The 19843-nt window shown below is 40.3% G+C and overlaps 1 protein-coding gene across 1 annotated transcript in view; it reads left to right on the forward strand.

Moving 5' to 3' along the window:
* Positions 1-19843, forward strand: part of FIG4 (FIG4 phosphoinositide 5-phosphatase) — a 137038-nt gene that overhangs the window by 55070 nt on the left and 62125 nt on the right. Inside the window, exons 11-16 of the mRNA XM_030882838.3 lie at positions 1448-1581; positions 2852-2968; positions 4754-4799; positions 5841-5989; positions 6983-7149; positions 18004-18142. Coding sequence (XP_030738698.1) covers positions 1448-1581; positions 2852-2968; positions 4754-4799; positions 5841-5989; positions 6983-7149; positions 18004-18142 — 752 coding nt within the window. The remainder of the gene's footprint in view (positions 1-1447; positions 1582-2851; positions 2969-4753; positions 4800-5840; positions 5990-6982; positions 7150-18003; positions 18143-19843) is intronic.

Genomic DNA, 19843 nt, shown 5'->3' on the forward strand with positions numbered 1-19843 from the left:
AACTGATTTAATGCTGTTCTTAATCAATTCTTAACTAATTCCTCCATACATACAGCTGTGCAAAATAGATACCCCTTTTCTGTTTCCTCAGTGATTATCTAATTAAATTCATGACAGTTGAAAAGTAATCACCATGGCTGAAAACAGTGTAGACCTATTTTGATGCCAGCAATAGTACCTCAGTGCTGTATCCATATTGCTGAATTAATTGTTTTTTGTTTGTTTCTATGTGAAGTCCTGATCAGGATAACAATAAAGTTAATTTTTATTAATCCTTACCATGTGTCATATGCTCTGATAAGAAACTATCATGTTTCATCTCAGTTAAACCTCACATTAATCCTTTAAGTGAGATACTTCTGTTACCCATTTTACAGACGAAGAAATGGAGGCCAAGGAAAGTTGAGAACCTTGCTCAAGGCCATGTGGCTGGTAAGAGGCAGAGCCAGCACTCCAACCACAAAGCTGGACACTATGCACCAGCTCCTCTTGAATGGGAGGCAGTATGATATCTAAGGAGCTACAGCAGGCAAGGAGGTGGACAGTCAGGTTTAGTCCCATGAACGCCTCTCAGCGTCAGTTCATCCAGCCACAGTGTAAAAGGGGAAGACATGGCTGCCTTGGCTACCTCACGGGGATTTTATGAGAGTCAAGTTTAAAAGCCTATGAACGGGATTTCCCTGGTGGCCCAGTGGTTAAGAATCCGCTTGCCAGTGCGGGAGACACAGGTTCAAGCCCTGGTCCGGGAAGATCCCACATGCCGTGGAGCAACTAAGCCCGTGTCACAATTACTGAGCCTGCGCTCTAGAACCCGTGAGCCACAACTACTGAGCCCATGTGCTGCAACTGCTGAAGCCCACGTGCCTAGAGCCCGTGCTCCGCAACAACAGAAGCCACCGCAATGGGAAGCCCACGCACCGCAGTGAAGAGTAGCCCCCGCTCGCCGCAACTAGAGAACGCCCTCGCACAGCAACGAAGACCCAACACAGCCAAAAAAAAAAAAAAAAAAAAAGCCTATGAAGGCTGCGAAAGCATTCTCCGCTCTGCCAGTTTGGGGATTAGCCATCTAGGCCCAGTTGATTTCTCTCTGGTCCTTAGCTGACTGGGGTTGGAGGTTCCTTTCTTCTGGTCCTTGGGAAGTTCTCCTTTGCCAAAGTGGAGTGCGGAGTGTGTAGGACAGGCCTGTGTAGGGTGAGCTGGGCTTCTTGGGACTGTAGGAGGTTATGAGGAAGAAATTGGATCTCCTTGAGTCTTTAATGCTCATTATCTGTTGACTGTAATTCAGTGATGCATTTATTTCTTTGCATTATTTTAATTTGAGTAGGTAGGTTTCATTTTTGTATATTTAGCACTTCAGCTTTTTGTCTTAGTGGCAAAGTTATGTTAAAAGTCTGTTCCTCTGATTTAAGGTAGTTAGAACACTGAAAATGTTTAATTTTTGGTAAAGGAACGAGAGAAAAGAAAGCATGAGAGAATTTTGAGTGAAGAACTCGTAGCTGCTGTGACCTACCTCAACCAATTTTTGCCTCCCGAGCACACGATTATTTATATTCCTTGGGATATGGCCAAGTACACCAAAAGGTGAGCAGATGCTCATACGTCTGGTTATATTTTCCTCTTCTTGTGATGTAAAGTAGCAGGAAGCTGATCTCTCTGGTAAAGTGAATGTTACTTTTTTCATTTCCTTTGTGAACCGGCTTGAGGGGCTGTTTAACTGCTGGTGTATAATTTGAGGGCTTAAATTAGTTGACCAAATTCTTTTTGCCCACCATTTTTACCATTTAGAAATTCTCTTTGAAGTATCTAGTGACCTCAGAACATCTTTACTCTGCTGCTTTTCCTTAAAGGCATTAGCTTCACTTTTTTCTATTTCATTCTTTCTCCCTGTTTAATCACTTTCTCAGACACCACTTTCAGATGATCTCACGCATGGATGAACCAGTACTAACTCTTGACTGTTTATAGTAAATCCAAACCCCTTAGTGTAATGTTAAAGCCCCATCACCTGGTTGGTTCCAGAATGCATAACTTCTTCTTTATTCCCGGGGCTGTTCTGTTCCTGACAAGCTAACCTTCATGTTCTGTCCCCAGTGCAGCAGCCAAGGTCCAATTCTGGAACCTTTGTTCCTGTTGTTTCCCCCTGCCCTCCACTGGCTGCTTTCCCACCTCTCTGTCAAGATCTGATTCAAAACTCATCTCATCCAAGGAACTTGCATTCATTTACTAGGGGTCATACAAACATTAGGTTCATATTGAGGTCTCCGTTATTTTTAAATGTCACTGTATTGTTTTGCACTTGACTCATTGTACTTTTTTCTGAATCATTTTATGTAGTTAGATACATGTACATGTGCGCACACAGAAACACACACACACACACACACACACACACACACACACACACGCTTTCCCATAGTATAAGCCTGGTTGCAGGTTGGTGCCATTAGTAGTAATTTATTTTCCAGTGTTTTCTTCCCCTTCCACGGCACTGTGCATTGTGCTCTCTTCACATTTCATGAATCCATATTTAACTGACTGCACCCTTGGGGAGCGAAAGGCTTTGGGAAAAGCTCTTGCAGGGGAATGTCTTGTGCCGAGTTTAAGGCTTGCCAATAGTTGCTATCGAGTTACAGGCCCTTCATGTCTCCTTGTGCCAAACCTTGCTAGTTATTGAGTACACATTGCATTCTAGAAATTAATTCTTACAATGTTCCTATTGAGTACAAACCAGAGATTTTAAAAATTAAATCCCTGAGTATCATTACTGTAGACTTTGCTTTAGATGTGAGAATAAATATGTATTAAGACGTGGGCTGTTCTCACTTCTCTCATTCTTCCTCCTTGCCCTCAGCAAGCTGTGTAATGTTCTGGATCGCCTGAACGTGATTGCAGAAAGTGTGGTGAAGAAAACAGGCTTCTTTGTAAACCGCCCTGATTCATACTGTAGCATTTTGCGGCCAGATGAAAAGTATGTATGGTGTTTTAAAACCTAAAAGAAATCAAGAATTTTGCTCTTACAGATAAAAAATATTCTAAATATGAGCAGTTTGACTCCTTGGAAGATGGATGACTTTATTCCTTTGGGGAGACAAGACACGCAGCCCATGTGACTGTGGAATGAACGTTCACGATGGCATGCAGTTTCCTCTGCGGGTATATACCCTGAGATGGAAGCCATGGAATCTCTTGCTTCTTAGAATAAACATTACATAAAATATTTCTGTAAAGTAAAATTTTCTGTAATGAATTCTATTCTTCAGTATTAAATAGAAGCAGGAAAAATTTTCTAATAAACCAGTGTATACGTTAGTATTTAAACTAACATTTTAATGAAAATGTATCATTGTATTATAGTTAGTTGCTCACAAGTCTTTCCTCATTACTACTTTGTGAGCACCTTCAGATCAAGCAAATGTGCTTTATTTATCTTTTAAGAGACCAATATTATATATTTCCAGTATTTTATTTTCAGTTAGTAAAGTTAACTATAATGGTACACACACACACACACACACACACACACACACACACACACACACACAGCAAAAACAAAAAACAACCAACTACTAATGTGTACATCTTTGCAAGTAATCCTTTTGTTATAGTTTGAATTTCGGGGCACCTGTGACCAGGGTCCCCAGGACCACTCCCAGGCTCAGTGATTCACTAGGAGAACTCAAAGGACCCAGCATATCGTTGTTCTCTTGGCTGTGATTTATTACTACCAAACACAACAAAGCAAAATTAGCCAAGGGGAAAGGCACATGGGATGAAGTCCAGAGGAAATCAGGGGCATGCTTCCAGAGTCCTCTCCTGTAGAGGCACACAGAGAGCGCTGATTCTCCCAGCGACTTGTGATGTGTGTGTGAAATGTTGCCAACCAGGGGAGATGATGAAAGACTTGGTGCCAGGGTTTTTATTGGAGGTGGTCCTATAGGCAGCCTCTGCCTGGCAGCTTCCAAAATTTCAGACTGGCAGAAGGAAAGGATGTTCAGCAAACCATGTTGTTTCTACAGACGGCTTAGGCACATTGAGCCACTCTTGTCTGTTCTGGGAATGGTGGGAACTGAAGTTCCAGACTCCAGCCAAGGGCCAACCTTGTAAGCAGGCCTTTCTGAGGATAGCAGTCAGGCCTGCTGTGTTATTTTCTTCACTGCACCTTGTTTTAAATAATTAAAATATTTTAAATAATTAAAATAGTAATATCATTATATAGTACTTATGTAATAAGAACATTTCCCCAGGCATTCATTAGCATGTGGAGAAAGTATGTAGGAAAGAAAATAATAAGGAAGACTGTAAAAACAACCGAAGGACTGTAACAAAGCCCCATGAAGAAAAGCTGGAGGAGGTGGGGCCTCCTGACGTTGAGGCGAGAAGGATCAGGCTTGGAAGATTTTATTATAAAGTTGCCCTGCAATTATTAGTCATGTCTGTAGAGACCAAACAGGAAATGCGCTTAAATTAAAGCATGAGAGATTTTGGTTGAACATGGATGACAAAATGCTAAGAGTGTAGGCCTGGAGCAGGTTAAGATGCTCCTTTCCTGGTCTCCCTTTAGAGCATGGATAGCATTCTATCTCTGTGACTTGCATATTCACTTTCCTGAGAGAATGAAAGTAAACTGAATCAGCTGATTATTCAGGGGCATTCAGCCCTATTACTTTGATTCTTAATAAAGAGCTAGTACCAAATATGAATATAGATTATGTTATTAAAAATTTTTAATTAAAGCATGTATTTTTAAACACAGGTGGAATGAACTAGGAGGATGTGTGATTTCCACTGGTCGCCTGCAGGTATAGATGACATTGTATTAATAATGAATAGAATCTGTATCCACAGTGTATGATGTTTTCTGAAAGCAACCATGGAGAGAGATACTGCTTATTGAATGCAAAATTATTAATCATTTGAGAATGAGGGTTTTTTTTAAAATATGTTTATTTATTTTTGGCTGCGTTGGGTCTTTGTTGCTGCATGCTGGTTTTTTCTAGCGGCGGTGAGCAGGGGCTATGCTTCATTGTGGTGCACGGCCTTCTCATTGCGGTGGCTTCCCTTGTTGTGGAGCACAGGCTCTAGGCATGTGGGCTTCAGTAGTTGTGGCATGTGGGCTTCAGTAGTTGCGGCTTGCAGGCTCTAAGAGCGCAGGCTCAGTAATTGTGGTGCACGGGCTTAGTTGCTCCGCGGCATGTGGGATCTTCCTGGACCAGGGCTGGAAGCCGTGTCCCCTGCACTGGCAGGCAGATTCTTAACCACTGCGCCACCAGGGAAGTCCTGAGAATGAGTTTTAAAAGCCTTACTGCTAGTGTTTAACTCTTGCGAAGGATGTGTAGCTGAAATAATAATCGCCCACAGATTTTTTCTATATAGTATAAATTTTGTTATTGGAAATAAAACCATAAACAGAAATGTGAAAAGAATAAATTAGAAAAACTTTGGAAAATGAACCAAATACAACAGTATATATATTAATTATGCTTTAAGAATGAAATGGCCTCACCCACTGAATATTTTAGTTTGTACAGTAAAGGAGATAGATCAGGGGAAAAAGCACATATTTTACTAATTGATACATGTGGAAAATGTCAGCTATTTTTATCTTGTTAAACTAAAGAAAATAATTCAAATATAGACTAGAGGGTGCAATGATGCTGTTGCAGCAGTATTAAGTGAACAGCAAATATAACCTTTTATAATGAAAAAAATGTTCTTCATTATTTGTTCAGGAATAATACCCTGCCTGCAGCTATCTTCTATTGCTTAAAGAAATCTAAAGTAGGATGGAGGTAGTTTTGGTGACTGAATAATGAATGACAGTTCAAGATGTTTCTCTTTAGACTGGTGTTCTTCGAACCAACTGTGTGGACTGTTTGGATCGCACCAACACAGCACAGTTTATGGTGGGGAAATGTGCTCTGGCTTATCAGCTGTATTCCTTGGGCTTAATTGACAAACCGAATCTACAGTTTGATACAGATGCAGTTAGGTGAGCCTTATTTTCTGCCTTTTGAATGCTGGTAATGACAGAAAGCAAACCTGATTAAGAAGGACTTTTATGAACCTGTTTCTCCTTTCAGCTTCTCAAAAACCATGTTGTTAAAAGACATTATTCAAATTAATTTGGTAATATATATTTCTGTTAAAGCCTTGTGTATTGTTACCATGGTTTTTATTTTCCTATTTGTGTTAATTATCAATAAACATTATGTACTTTAGATAAATCCAAACTAGTGGGTTTTTTAAGAAATAAATCCAGACTGCATTAGGAAAAAAAAGTAATAAGCCTTCATGTTTTGAATTAAACATATAAGACAGATAAAACATTGATTCTTCAGTAAGGAATACTGTTTATTCACTGGCCATTGGGTCCATGACATTGTGTGAAGTACCATTTCTTGAAAATGCAGTGATCGCTGTTATAGGTCCTCTGAGATAGTCATAAAGGCTCTGTCAAAAAAAAAGTGATGAGCTTACAAATGGCCAGGTCCTCAGATATCACTGCACTAAAAAGTCTTTGACAGGCACTTGAAGAAACATAAGTTTCAAACGTGTATTTCTAGGAAAGAATATGGTTTGTTTGTGACAAGAGCATGTCCTTTTTCCCAAAGGCAATTCAGAGAGAACAGAAAATTCTGTCGTGGGAGGTAAATTGATTTGGCAGGCTGCAGAAAGTTAGGATTCTTTTAATAGAGTTAAAACCACCTTGGTCTGGCTTTGATGGGTTATGCTTTTGGTGCCCCTGCTTTTTTATATATATATATATATAGCATTTTCTTTGACTTTGTTGCTTATTAGACCATTACTATAAAATATAATATATTTTGTATGTGCATATATCTTCAAGATGTTGAAGAGTCTACTTGAAAAGAAAGGCTTAGAGGAATTCATAAAGTAAAATACTTGTTTTGAGTCCACAGCTAAGTGAATACGTGTGTAATACTTCGGGTGAAATTCTTTAGTGTTTGTATGTTTTGCTTAGGTTATTTGAGGAACTCTATGAAGATCATGGGGATACCCTGTCTCTTCAGTATGGTGGTTCCCAACTTGTTCATCGTGTAAAAACCTACAGAAAGATAGCACCGTGGACCCAGCACTCAAAAGACATCATGCAGACCCTGTCTAGATATTACAGCAATGCCTTTTCAGGTAATTCTGGAGTTATATGCATTTCTAAGACTTATCCTGATGTGCATTTTTCTCTTATACTTTTTTTTTTAAGCTAACTGGTTAAAGTCAAAATTAAATATTTTAAAAGTTTAAATAAAACAGTCTGTCACTTAAGAGGTACTCAGTAAATATTTGTTCAGTAAATGAATGAATAAACTTTGTATTTTAAATAGGGCACTTTGGTCACCCATAATTAGAGCTTTTACGTACTTGAGAATATTTGATTCCTTGGCTTCTGCCTTGTTCTGAATTTCTGCTTGCAAAACATAGATAAATTTGTTCAAGAGTGTTGAGTAATTATTTTAAATAGAGTTCATCATTTTAACAATTGTCTAAGAATGTAAATATCACTGATTCTTTTAAATGTCAGCTAGAAATGAGTTGTAACATTAACACTAAATTTTACTCTTATTTTATGACTTGGGAATACTAAAAGAAACAGGTGGTTAAAGTGGCACTTTTCCTGCCTCCATTCTGATGGGATTTCCAAAACAATAGATAGGAAAGTGATTGTGAGACAGACCCCACGCACAGAATTTATAAAGGAAGTGCTCAGGCTGATTCCGTGAGTCTTGGACTCTTGAACCAGATCGAAGATAAAAACGTTTACAGAATGTAGAGAAGAGATTGGTAAAGAGAGTCTTCGGAGTGTACTGTTGCCGTGCAGTGACTGTCACCCACCCCTACTCCTTCACCTCCAGCCTAGAGAGAACTAGGACTCTGGACAAGCTTAATGTAGTGTTCTGTTGTTGGAGGGACCCCATGGAGCTGTTGGCTTTGGACTGCTGTGTAGCAAAGCTGAAGCAGAGGGACGGGCTGAGGAGAGGGCTGCCATGTTGGGAATGGCCAACCCTCCCAGAGTTGGTTAGGCCAAAGGATCCTTGAGTGTTCATAGGTGCCCAGAGGTAGGCCTCACGGGGGAGAGTGCTGGCATGGCGTTGGCGTAGGTCCTGGCCAGAGGGACCGTAGCAGCAGGAACCAGGAAGTGATCACTGGATTCCCCAGGAAGGAGTAGCAAGAAAATGCCTGATGTGAGAAGATACATGTGTTCACACCAGGGGAACTGCAGGAGAGTCCCCAGTGTTCGGAACCTCAGAAGAGTGCCTGAAAATATCCATAAAAGAGTCAGCTTTCTACATTTCCTATGCCCAGAGAGAATGCAAAGGCTAAACTGCTACTAACAGTTTGGTATACTACTGTTCAAGCATGTTAGTTTTCTATGCTATCTAACAAATTACTAAAAAGTTAGCAGCTTAAAACAACATGTATTCATTATCTCATGATTTCTGTGGGTCAGAATTCCAAGCACAGTTTAGCTGGGTTCTCTGCACAGGGTCTCACAAAGCTATAATCAAGATGTCAGTCAGGCTGTGGTCTCATCTGGAGGCCTGATTCAGGCCTCCACTTCCCTGCTCATGTGTTTGTTGGTGGAATTCAACTCCTTGCAGTTCCGCGTGGACTTGTTCCTTGTAGGACTCATAGCGACTTGCGTCTTCATAGCTGGCATGTGGAAGACGGTCTCTAGAATGAGTCTGCTAGCAAGACAGAGTCTTATATAACATAATGTAAACATTGGGGTGACATGCCATCACTTTGCCATATCTCGTTGCTCAGAAGCAAATCATTGGTCCCACCTACACACAAGCACAATCTGTATCAGTTTCCTAAGGCTGTTGTAACAAAATAATACAAACTAGATGACTTAAAACAATAGAAACTTATCTCACAGTTTGGGGGTAGAAGTTCAATGTCAAGTTGTCAGCAGAGCCAAGTTCACTCTGAAACCCATAGGAGAATGCTTCTTCCTAGATTCTGATATTTTGCCAGCAGTCCTTGGTGTTCCTTGGCTTGCAACTGCAGCACTGCAATCTCTGCTTCCATTGTCACATGGTCTTCTTCCTTTGTGTGTTTAGGTCTGTGTCCCATTTCCCTCTTCCTGTAGGGACACCAGTCATACTGGGTTAGGGTCTACCCTAATTCAGTATAACATCATCTTGACTTGATTATGTCTGCAAAGACCCTAATTTCAAATAAGATTACATTAATGGGTATTGGGGTTTAGGGCTTCAGTATATTTTTTTAGGGAGACACAATTCACTACACAGCACAGATTATGACACTAAGGCATGAACAGCAGGAAGTGGGGAGCATGGGGGTCACTTTGGAGTCCACCACATCAAGTAAGACCATCTCTATTTACACACTATGGAGGGGTCGGAAACAGGTTGGCAGCCTGGCGGGCGTGGGAGGGATGTGCAGGACAGACCTAGAGGTCCTGGGTGGTCTGGCCCCACCTACCTTGCCATCCTGCCTTTCACGCCATTCCCATCCCCCATCACCGCTCTCCAGATACACGGACCTTCTCACTGTTTCCTGAGTAAGTTAGGCTTCTTCTGCCACAGGCTCTTGCTGCACCCATTGGAACACATGACTGCAGTCTTTTGAGCTTTAGAGCTCACTCTCCTTTCACTTCCTCAAGGAAGGTACTCAGTTTCTGTTCCTGTAACGTTCTCTACCTTTGTAGCACTTGGCACAATTGCACTTAAATTGTTAACTGTACTATTAGTTGTGTTGTGTGTCCCCCCCTCCCCTACCGTGACACCCAAGAGCTCCGTGAGCATCTCGTTCACTATGGTGTCCCTAATGCCTTGCTCATGGCACAAGAACTATTTATGGAATGAATTAATAAATGCATGAGTTAATCCATTCCCTGTGTTCTCTCAACTTCCCCTTTTCCCTGAATTAAGAAATTGACAGGACTAAGTATGTCAACCTAATAACATGTAGCCTATCAGTAATGCTCTTAGGCTGCTCAGATCATGTCTTTCGAGTTCACTGAGAATTACGCCCATTGAACAACTCCGGGTCAGCTCAATGTATAACATAAACCACAAAGCCACTATAGACCTTTAAGAGTATTTAGATATTCCTCTGTATGCATGACTCTTGAGCTGGATTTAGGAACTTGACAATCGAAGTATATTAATCCAAACAAAAACTAAGAGTTAGGAAAGTCAGATTTAGAAATTCAAGCCAGTGGCATACCTTTAAATTCTAGATTTCTAAAGCAAAAATATTAAAGTATTCCCATCATCCTTTGTTATACCTACTGCTGTGGTTCTCAATGAAGATATTAATATTTATTGATGTATTCCAATTGGCTATAACATGTATTGCAAATAATTGATTATTATAAAAATAACACATGGTTTCACTTGTTTTTATAAATTAGAATGGTTTTAAGATGATCTCTCTAAAGGCATCTCACTGGCTATGCTTCATTGTTTTACTAGTTTCCTAGGGCTTCTGTAACAAAGTACAGCCACAAGCTGGGCGGCTTAAAACAACAGAAATCTATTGTTTCACAGTTCTGGAGGCTTGAAGTCAGAAATCAAGGTGCCAGCAGGCCTGTGCTCCCTCTGAAGTCTTCAAGGGAAGATCCTTACTTGCTTCTTAGCTTCTGGTGGTTTGCTGCTGACCCTTGGCTTGCAGCACTTTAATTTCTATCTCTGGTGTCACATGACATTCTCCCCTCTGTTGTGTCTTTGTGGCGTACTCCTCCCTGTGTGTGTGTGTCTCTTCTTATAAGGACACCAGTCATACTGGATTACGGGCCTGCTCCACTCCAGTGTGACTGTATCTTAACAGGATTATCTGCAAAGACTTGATTTACAAATAGGGTCATATTCACAGGTACTGGGGCTTAAGACCTCAACATTTTTCTTGCGGAGGACGCAATTCAACTTACAACAGTTGTGTAAGTTATGTGCCAACAAATACATATACCTCTCGGTGTATGTTATCATGAAAAAGGTTTAAAACTGCCCTGATGGAAAGGGTCGTCCACTCTTCTGCCCTCTCCTATCATGGTTGTCCCTGAATTGGGAATCATTATTGACACTTAAGGATCAAGTAATGTGGTTTTTTAAAAAAATAAATTTGTTTTATTTATTTATTTTTGGCTGCATTGGGTCTTCGTTGCTGCGTGCGGGCTTTCTCTAGTTGCGGCGAGCGGGAGCTACTCTTCGTTGTGGTGCGTGGGCTTCTCACTGTGGTGGCTTTTCTTGTTGCGGAGCACGGGCTCTAGGCACGCGGGCTTCGGTAGTTGTGGCTCGCGGGCTGTAGAGCGCAGGCTCAGTAGTTGTGGCTCACGGGCTTAGTTGCCCCACAGCACGTGGGATCTTCCCGGACCAGGGCTCGAGCCCATGTCCACTGCATTGGCAGGCAGATTCCTAACCACTGTGCCACCAGGGAAGCCCAAATAATGTGTTTTTCAATAAGATTAGAGCACAGAGAATGAATGTGTAGCTGTGCATGATTAAAAAAGAAAGGAGAACCATTAAAAGACAGAGGATGGTCATGAATAAGTAACATGCACCTGATGGAAAGGTAAAGCAAAATTATGCACAACTGAAAGAGAAACTATTATGAAAGGAATTATTTTATGAATAATGTGGCTAAAACAGACTTCTTTATTTTGAGAAGCATGGTGTCATTGGGGTGTACAATTTAATTTTAAGTTACAATGGATATTATATAATGGTAATATAGTAATAGAACCATTTTCTTTAAAGCACTCAAAATAACTTTGTAAATGTTAATCTCCTCGTGTTATGCCTCTTGGATAGGCAGGAAGGTACTTGAAATTAGGTTGTTAGGAATTTTATCCTTGGTTCATGTAGACAGATTGATGCTATGTGGGTCACCCACCTGACTCCCTTTCACGCTCATTTTGATAAAACCTGTTCTTGAGGCTTCACATATTACCATCTTCTGGGGTTTGTCTCTAAGAAATGTCCGTTGATTTCTAATATAACTGGCTACATAAGCAGTTACAGGACGCCAACAAGGAAAGAATAGGTACCTAGGTACTCCCTTTGGATATTAGGAAGAACTTTATAATTATAATTCACTGAAGGACCCTGTCAAGCTCTTTCTAATTTTTTTTTTTACATTTATATTTGAGTTAAGCCTGACTTTTTTTTTCCCTGAAGCTTGTTGAACTGAAATCCTATTATAAGAAAAAAATAAAAAGATAAGATACCTGCAACGGTTAATAATAGACCAGCTGTATATATATATATACACACACATATATATACATGCACACAGCTGTAATTTAAATGTGTGAATGTGTGTGTGTGTATCCATGCATGGAGGGGAGCCATGTTCTCCTCAAATAGAGATTTAAAAAAAAAAAAAGCTTGTGGGGTAAAGACTTCAAAGCTCACCATGCATGGAATGCAGTGATTACAGAAAACAGTGTCGAGATGGCATCGCCAGCATTATGGTAGTGCCGTGAGGTAGTGGAGCAGTGTCTTTTCCTTTCTGCCCACCCCTGAGAGAGGGACATGCAAAGGAGCATCTGAGCACATTTTTGTTTATCAAGAATACTGAGGGCTTCCCTGGTGGCGCAGTGGTTGAGAGTCTGCCTGCCAATGCAGGAGACATGGGTTCGTGCCCCGGTCTGGGAGGATCCCATATGCCGCGGAGTAGCTGGGCCCGTGGGCCACGGCCGCTGGGCCTGCGCGTCCGGAGCCTGTGCTCCACAACGGGAGGGGCCGCGGTGGTGAGAGGCCCGCGTACCGCAAAAAAAAAAAAAATACTGAGCTAGCCTTCTAAGGTCATCCTTCTAACAGCAGGTTTAGAGTGAGTAAGCTATATTTGGCTATAGCAGAAAGAAGACATTTGGAAAATGTTATGTTTTAACAACATTTGAAATCACATTAATAAAACTCTGGCTAAAACCCAACTGTCCACCTGTTCTGCAACCAAAGCTGTTAAACGTGGCAAGAGAAGAAGTTGGAATTATGACCCTCAGTTTAAACTGACTGCAGTTCTCTGAAGGATACTCTAAACAGCCTGACAGTCCTGCTAAATTTCCCTAATATGTTCATTCTTTCACTCTCCAAAGTGACCATTCATACCTTGTCCTCTCTCCCTAAACCACTCTCAGCTGGTATCTTTGCTTCATTCTTCATTGAGAAAATGTCATGGCGGGGGGGACTCCTTCTTAGCGCCGAATGCAGAGCCTGTCCTTATCTGCACCCACTGTTTCTACCTTATATCGTACAGCTCACTGCCACATATGTCAGTTGCTCCCCTCTGCTGCCTCATTTCCATTAGCATAAAAGCACACCTTATGTTCTTCGTTGAATCTTTCCTCCTGTCCTTAATTCCACACCCACCACTAGCTAAAGTCCTATTTCTCTGCTCTCCGAAAGCAAAACCTCTTGAAAGAGTTATCTGCACACCTGTTTCCTCTCGCATATCCTGTTCTCTCCACCTGCCTCACTGGGCCTCTGCCCTGTCATGCCACCGAACCAGTGCTTGTCAAAATCACCAACAATCCCCCATTGCCAAATCCAGTGATTCCTTTCCTGTCTTCACCTTACTCGGGCTTTCAGCAGCTTCTATCACAGTTGAGCTCTCCCTCTTTCTTGAAACTCACCTCTGTGCTGTCTCACTCAGTCGCCCTGGTGACTTCTCCTGCCCTATTTCTAAACCTTCCTCATCTCTTTCTATACTTTCACCTTTGGGGCATCTTACCCAGCTTTTAAGTACCATGCATTTGACATTCAAATTCATATCTCTTCCCTTGACTCCTCCACTGAACTCCAGACTTATTTATCTACATGCCTACCTAGCAGGCATTTCCTCCAGAATATTGTGGCAGTTTTCTATAGGTGCCGTAACAAATTATCACAGACTTGGTGGCTTAAAACAACACCTGTTTGTTATCTCACGGTGCTTGTGGGTCAGAAGTCTGGGCACAGCATTACTCAGCTGTGTTCTCTGCTTAGGGTTTCACCTGGCTGAAGTCAAAATGAAAGCAGTGAAGTCAGATGAAATCAAAATCGAGTCAGAATGTGGATGCTGATCTGGAGGCCTCCAGGCTCCTTCAGGTTGTTGGCAGAATCCCAGGCAGTTCTAGGGCAGATGTCCCTGTGGCTGGGGCTCATTCTTGGTTTCGGAAGGCTCCTTGCCTTGTGGCCCACTCCATCTTCAAAGCCAGCAACGGTGCATAAACCCTTGTGCTTCGAATCTCTCTACCTTCCTCCTCTGCTTTTAGAGGATTCCTGTGATTACAGTGGGCCCACCCGGATAAGACAAGATAATTTCCCTATCTTGAAGTCAGTGATTAGTAATTTCACTTACATCTGCAAAGTCCCTTTTGCCATGTAATGTAAAATATTCATGGGAAACTAGGGAGGAAAGGTCATGGGGCCAAGTTTCTTCCTACCACAGATATCTCAGAAGAATCTCAAACTGATCATTTCTGAGACAGGAGCTCTTGACTCTGCCCCAGACCTGTTTCTTTATTTGTTTCGTTTTTTGTTTCATTTTCCACCTCAGCTCCTGCTGTTCAGTTCAGAATCCTAGGAATCATCCTTGAGTTCTTTATTCTCCTTATCCTCCCCCATCTCATGTCTCAGCAGATCTTTTTGGCTCTAGCTCCAAAATATATCCCAGACCCTTCTGCTGTGTTTCATCCTTACTCCTGCCGGGCTGGTGCGGACAGCTGTTGGCTCTCATCTGAACACCTGCAGTGGCTCCTGATTCCTCCCTCTGCCTCCCTCTTCTCCTCTTGCCCTTCACAGCAGCCAGAGTGATCTTTTCAAGACTTAGATCTTATCACTCCCCTCTCAGAAAACCCTTACAGGGCTTCTGATTGCATTTAAAAGTCACGCTCTTTACCGTGACCTACTAGGCTTTGTGTGCTCTGCCTCGGCTGTCCCTAGTCCTGCTCTTTCCTTTGCTCCCTGCCCTCCAGCCCCCTGGCCTTCGTGCTGTTCCTGGAGCTGCCCAGCCTCTACCCACTTCCCTGACCACCCGACCTGAGTGTCCCTCTCCTTTCTCATCACTCTCTCGTCACTCTTTTATTTTTTTCATAGAACTTACATCCTCTGGAAGTACCTTGTACATTATTTACTTGTATATTCTTTTTGTTTCCCACTGTGGAACATAAGCCCTACGAGAGCCAGAAATCAGCCTTGTATAGACTGTATCCCTAGTGTGGGACATAGTAGGCTCTTGGATAAATGAATGAATGGTGTATTTTTTTTAATTATGAAAGTAATATATGTTAATTATAATTATAGAATAACTCACAAATCATGTAATCCTCACCTTTCAGAGATAGCAACTTGTTCATATTTAGCAGAACGTGATCCTTCTAGTTTTACTATACAGGTACTGTGTATCTGTTTTTGCCCTTTTGGATAATGTGAGTAATCTTTATGACCCTGAATATTCTTTTACAGCATGATCTTTGGTAGCTTTTGGTAGGCTTGTAGCAGTCTGTTCTTTAGAAGCAGCATAGGGAGGTTATTTGTTTTTAGTGTGCATTTAGGTTCCTTTTAAACAAACATCTTCGAACATATACCTTTTTTGCATATTTTTTATCTTATGGAAATTTCAGAAGCATATTTATTAGTTCAGAGTATAGATATTTTCAGGACCTTTGAAAAATAAATATATTGCCAAATAGCCTTACCAAAGGATATAGCAGTCAAGTCCCCCTCAGCAGAGTATAGGAGAGCTCATTTTGAAAAGTATTTGCCAACTTAAAAGGTAGAAGATGGTATATTGTTTTCAGTTTGCATTTGTTTAATAACTAGTACAGTTGAGTTTATGTATGTTCATTGTCTACTTGTTTCTTTTATAAATTGCATGTTTTTCTTTTTCTGTGAGGGTGTTGATCTTCGTTCTTCTTACATTTAATTGGTATTTATTTCAACGTACAGTGTGAGTAGGGATCTAACGTCACTGTCCACTCCCCCACAATGGTTAAACAGTACTGTTTATTGAATAGTGTCCCTTTCCATTACTGATTTCAGAGGCCACTTTATCACGAACTTAATTTAATATTAGGTCAACAAACATTCTAGTTTCCAAGTTAAAATTTTTGGCTAATTAAAAAGAATTGTTATATTCAAGCCTGACCTATTTAAATACAGTGCATAATAAAACTGGTTAGTGTTTAACCTGTTTGGATGGAGTTTGAAAGGTGCATATTCTTTTTCCCTTTAGAGCATGATTGATTACAAAAGTAGATAGTCATTTTGCCCTCTTGTTATCTGCAACTGCAGAGAACCTACCTGTTTTAAGCTTTTATCTGTGTCCAGAGTACTGCTGTCTTCCAGAAGGTGATAGCCTTATTTGCAGTCAAAAGTAGCCAGGAAGATTCTCCGGCTCATTAGGGCTGGCCTTAGATTCCAAGCTTAGTATGTGACCATAAATACTATGGATATATTTTAAGTTATAAAAACAGCAGGACATTCAAGAAGTCTCCATTATGATCCTTGGAAGGAATATCCTTTATTTGGTTATGTTTTTCAATCTTACATTTTATTATACTTGCTAAAAATTAAAGGAAGCTATTAGTAAGCTTAATAAAAAAGAAACTCCTTGAAAACATGGCTGAAAAATGGAAAGCTTCTTAAGATAGTATTAAGATATTTTGAGGTACTGCAGAATATGAATTATTGTGCCATTAAGGCCATTCAAGAAGCATAAAGAATATAATTACTATAAAAGCAGTATGTTTACTTTCATATTGTGTTAAGAGGGTGAAAATTGGGGCAGTAATGCCTGTGTCATTTAGTACTTTGATGTTTTCACTCAACAAATGGAAAAAAGCTCCAAATATATTGATCATATAAACACATCCCTTTTATATATTACTTTTAGCCTAAAAGGTAAGTGCTGTTTTAATGGAATGCTTCCTGTCAAAATATATAACTGGAATACATGTTTGATGTACCGTATTTCATTTATGCTTCTGCCAAAATGACCAAATAGCCCAATGAGAACAATGTTGCTAATTTCAGATTTTTCTGTGTTTCACTATAGCTGTTGGAAGGAAACTGATTTTATGATAATGCTATCCTGTTTCAAAAGCAGTCATTTCTATTGTGCTGTCTTTTTGGTTCTGTGCTCATTTTCAGAAATAGGTTATTATTTGTATTGTGGAAGCCTGCCCCAGACTTGAATATACAAGGGATCGGAGATGAGAATGGAAAGAAGGAAATGAGGGGAAGGAGTGAAGGATGCTAGGGAGGGGACAGTGCAGAATGGGAAGGATGGCTCATGAGGCGGCTTCAGTGCTTATCATCATTTTTACCCAAATATAATTGGGAAAAAGAAGAGATACAGCATATATATATGTAGTCAATTTTATTAGTTCATATTACCTTTGAAAAGGTAATTTTGGAGTGGTTGAATGGTTAGAATGAGGCTGTTTTCCATGTGCTCAATCTGCCTTCATTATCAAACACAGCTGTAGGAGACAGAAAATGTAAACATTGTCTCTGCTAAAGAAATGGAGAATGTCTTTTCATGGATTAAAAGCAGAAACTTGGAAGCTGACTTGTTCAAGGTTGTGCAACAGAATATGGGTAGAAATTGGGTCACTTTATTTGTCTCTGACATCTCTACTTGTCTTTGCAATAAAGTGAAGATGCCCTTTGTTTTAGGTAAACTAACACACAGTGAGAATGTTTTCTAAAAATACAATCACTAAGGTACTTGGCAGTTCTTGAGGATTTTTAAGAGTCTCTCAAAATTCAAGAAGCAGTTTATGTTCACTATCCTCTGTGTTATGAGAGGTACAGAGTAAAAAGGAAACATTTTGAAGCAAGATTTTAATTCTCAAAATCTTGGCTGTTTTAGATTTTGTGTATGTGTGTGACTTTTGAAGTATAAATGCTATTATTTTCAGAGGTATGTTCTATGAAATCACAGTTGTACCATTATCCTCCTAAGAGAACATTCCCCTGAGTTGTTTATGTCAGTAATGGATTTCCTGAAATACATATTTTTGCTTTTTAGATGCCGATAGACAAGATTCCATTAATCTCTTCCTGGGAGTTTTCCATCCCACTGAAGGGAAACCTCATCTCTGGGAACTCCCGACAGATTTTTATTTGCATCATAAAAATACCATGAGACTTTTACCAACAAGAAGAAGGTATTTTTTTTTTCCTAGTCTACTATGTAAACTCAGATTTGATGTTATTATGAATGTGAGATAGTTTTCTTTTTGAGAAATGGTCATATAGGCTAAAGTAGTCAGTCTTGCTACATGTTTGCCATGAGGAATTTAGTATTGTTGATGTCCTGATAGTAGGTTTGGGAAATCATCATTAACAAATGCAGTTGTTTGGCATTTTCCATAAGATATAAAGTTTCAGAACTTAACCATTGAATGTAATTTGAAGCTACACTCGAGCAAACCATTAACATCATTTTTGACTGGTTCCCACAAATGTGGAATGATAAAGAACTCAACATTTCAGGAGTCAATCTTAGACATCCTCACTTTGGAATTCCAACTCTTTCCTCCAAGAAGCACAAGGAACTCTTGGTGACACTAGGGAGGACAGGAAACTAGAGCGGTGGCGTTAAGGGCAGATACCACTCCCACCACCCCTACTGCTCACTCTGAGCTTTCTAGAGTCATTCACCAGTATCAGTTATTTTGATGACAGTTAAATTGGTAGTAATAGTCCCCAAAGAAATGAACTGTTTCCCTGAGGTGTTTTGACAGGACGCCCTGTAGCCCAGGCCTCAGGGTCAGGTAGAATTGGAGTCTCTGCAGTGGTGTGACCTTGAACTAGTTATTTCATCTCTCTAAGCCTCATTTTCCTCATGTACAAAAAGTAAATGACAGGACACACATCACAAAGTCATTGTGAGGATTTAATAGAGGACTCTAACATTTTTAATTGAAGAGTCATGTACTAATAATGGGCAGCATTTTTCACATAGGAGGTTGGAGCCTGGTGCCTTCTGCTCAAAGGCCTGTGATGTCAGGTTTGCTCCTAACGCTCTCCTCTCACAAGATCGGTGTGATGTAGTCCTTATTTTGTGCAGAGATGCCTCTCGAGCACTACAGGGGTCATTGCCAGTCTGGGCTAATTGTGTGGACAGACCACAAACAACTGGTGAATTAGCAAGTGCTGATGTTACAGCTGTTACCAAATTCTGTGATACTTCAGGAATATTTAAAATATTAAGGAAACGTCAGAGTTTATATGTTTCTCAGCTTTGTACTTTTAAGTACATATATTATTGGAATAGCCAGCTTAATACTTGAGCTTACTTTCCCTATAAATGAAGCAGTTCTGGTTTTTCCACTACATTTAAGATTAATAAATGATTGCTTTGAATTTTTGCTGACAAAAAATCTGGAGCTAATTACGTTTATTTGATGAGAGAGAAGTGTAAATACCTATATTTAGCTTTGTTGATGCAGCTGACTATGGGTAAATGTGGCTGACTTCCTAAAACTTTATATTAACTTAAAGTATTGAAGCTCTTAAGATACAACTTGGGAACAAACAAAACTCGATTTTCTGTTGCTGAAATTAGCTAGTAAATTACAAGCATAAGTTAAAACCACTTGCTTACCTTGAGTAACTACTTGCAGTGTTGGCGCTTATTTGTGGGAATAAAAGGAAGCTGATGTTACATTCCCATTTTAAAAAAAAAACAGGAAACTGAAGTGCAGAGAGGATGTGTCTTGACTGAGATTATTCAGCTAGTTAGATGGTACAGCAAGGATTAGCTAGAAGTCTCCCACTGAAAATAAACTTTTATCAAAGTAGATACTATGTCTCTCACAGTTGACTTGGTCTCCTGGTTTGTTTGGGTTTTTTTCTCTAGAATG

Source organism: Globicephala melas, chromosome 14, assembly GCF_963455315.2.
Source record: "Globicephala melas chromosome 14, mGloMel1.2, whole genome shotgun sequence".
NCBI classification, from domain to species: Eukaryota; Metazoa; Chordata; class Mammalia; order Artiodactyla; family Delphinidae; genus Globicephala; species Globicephala melas.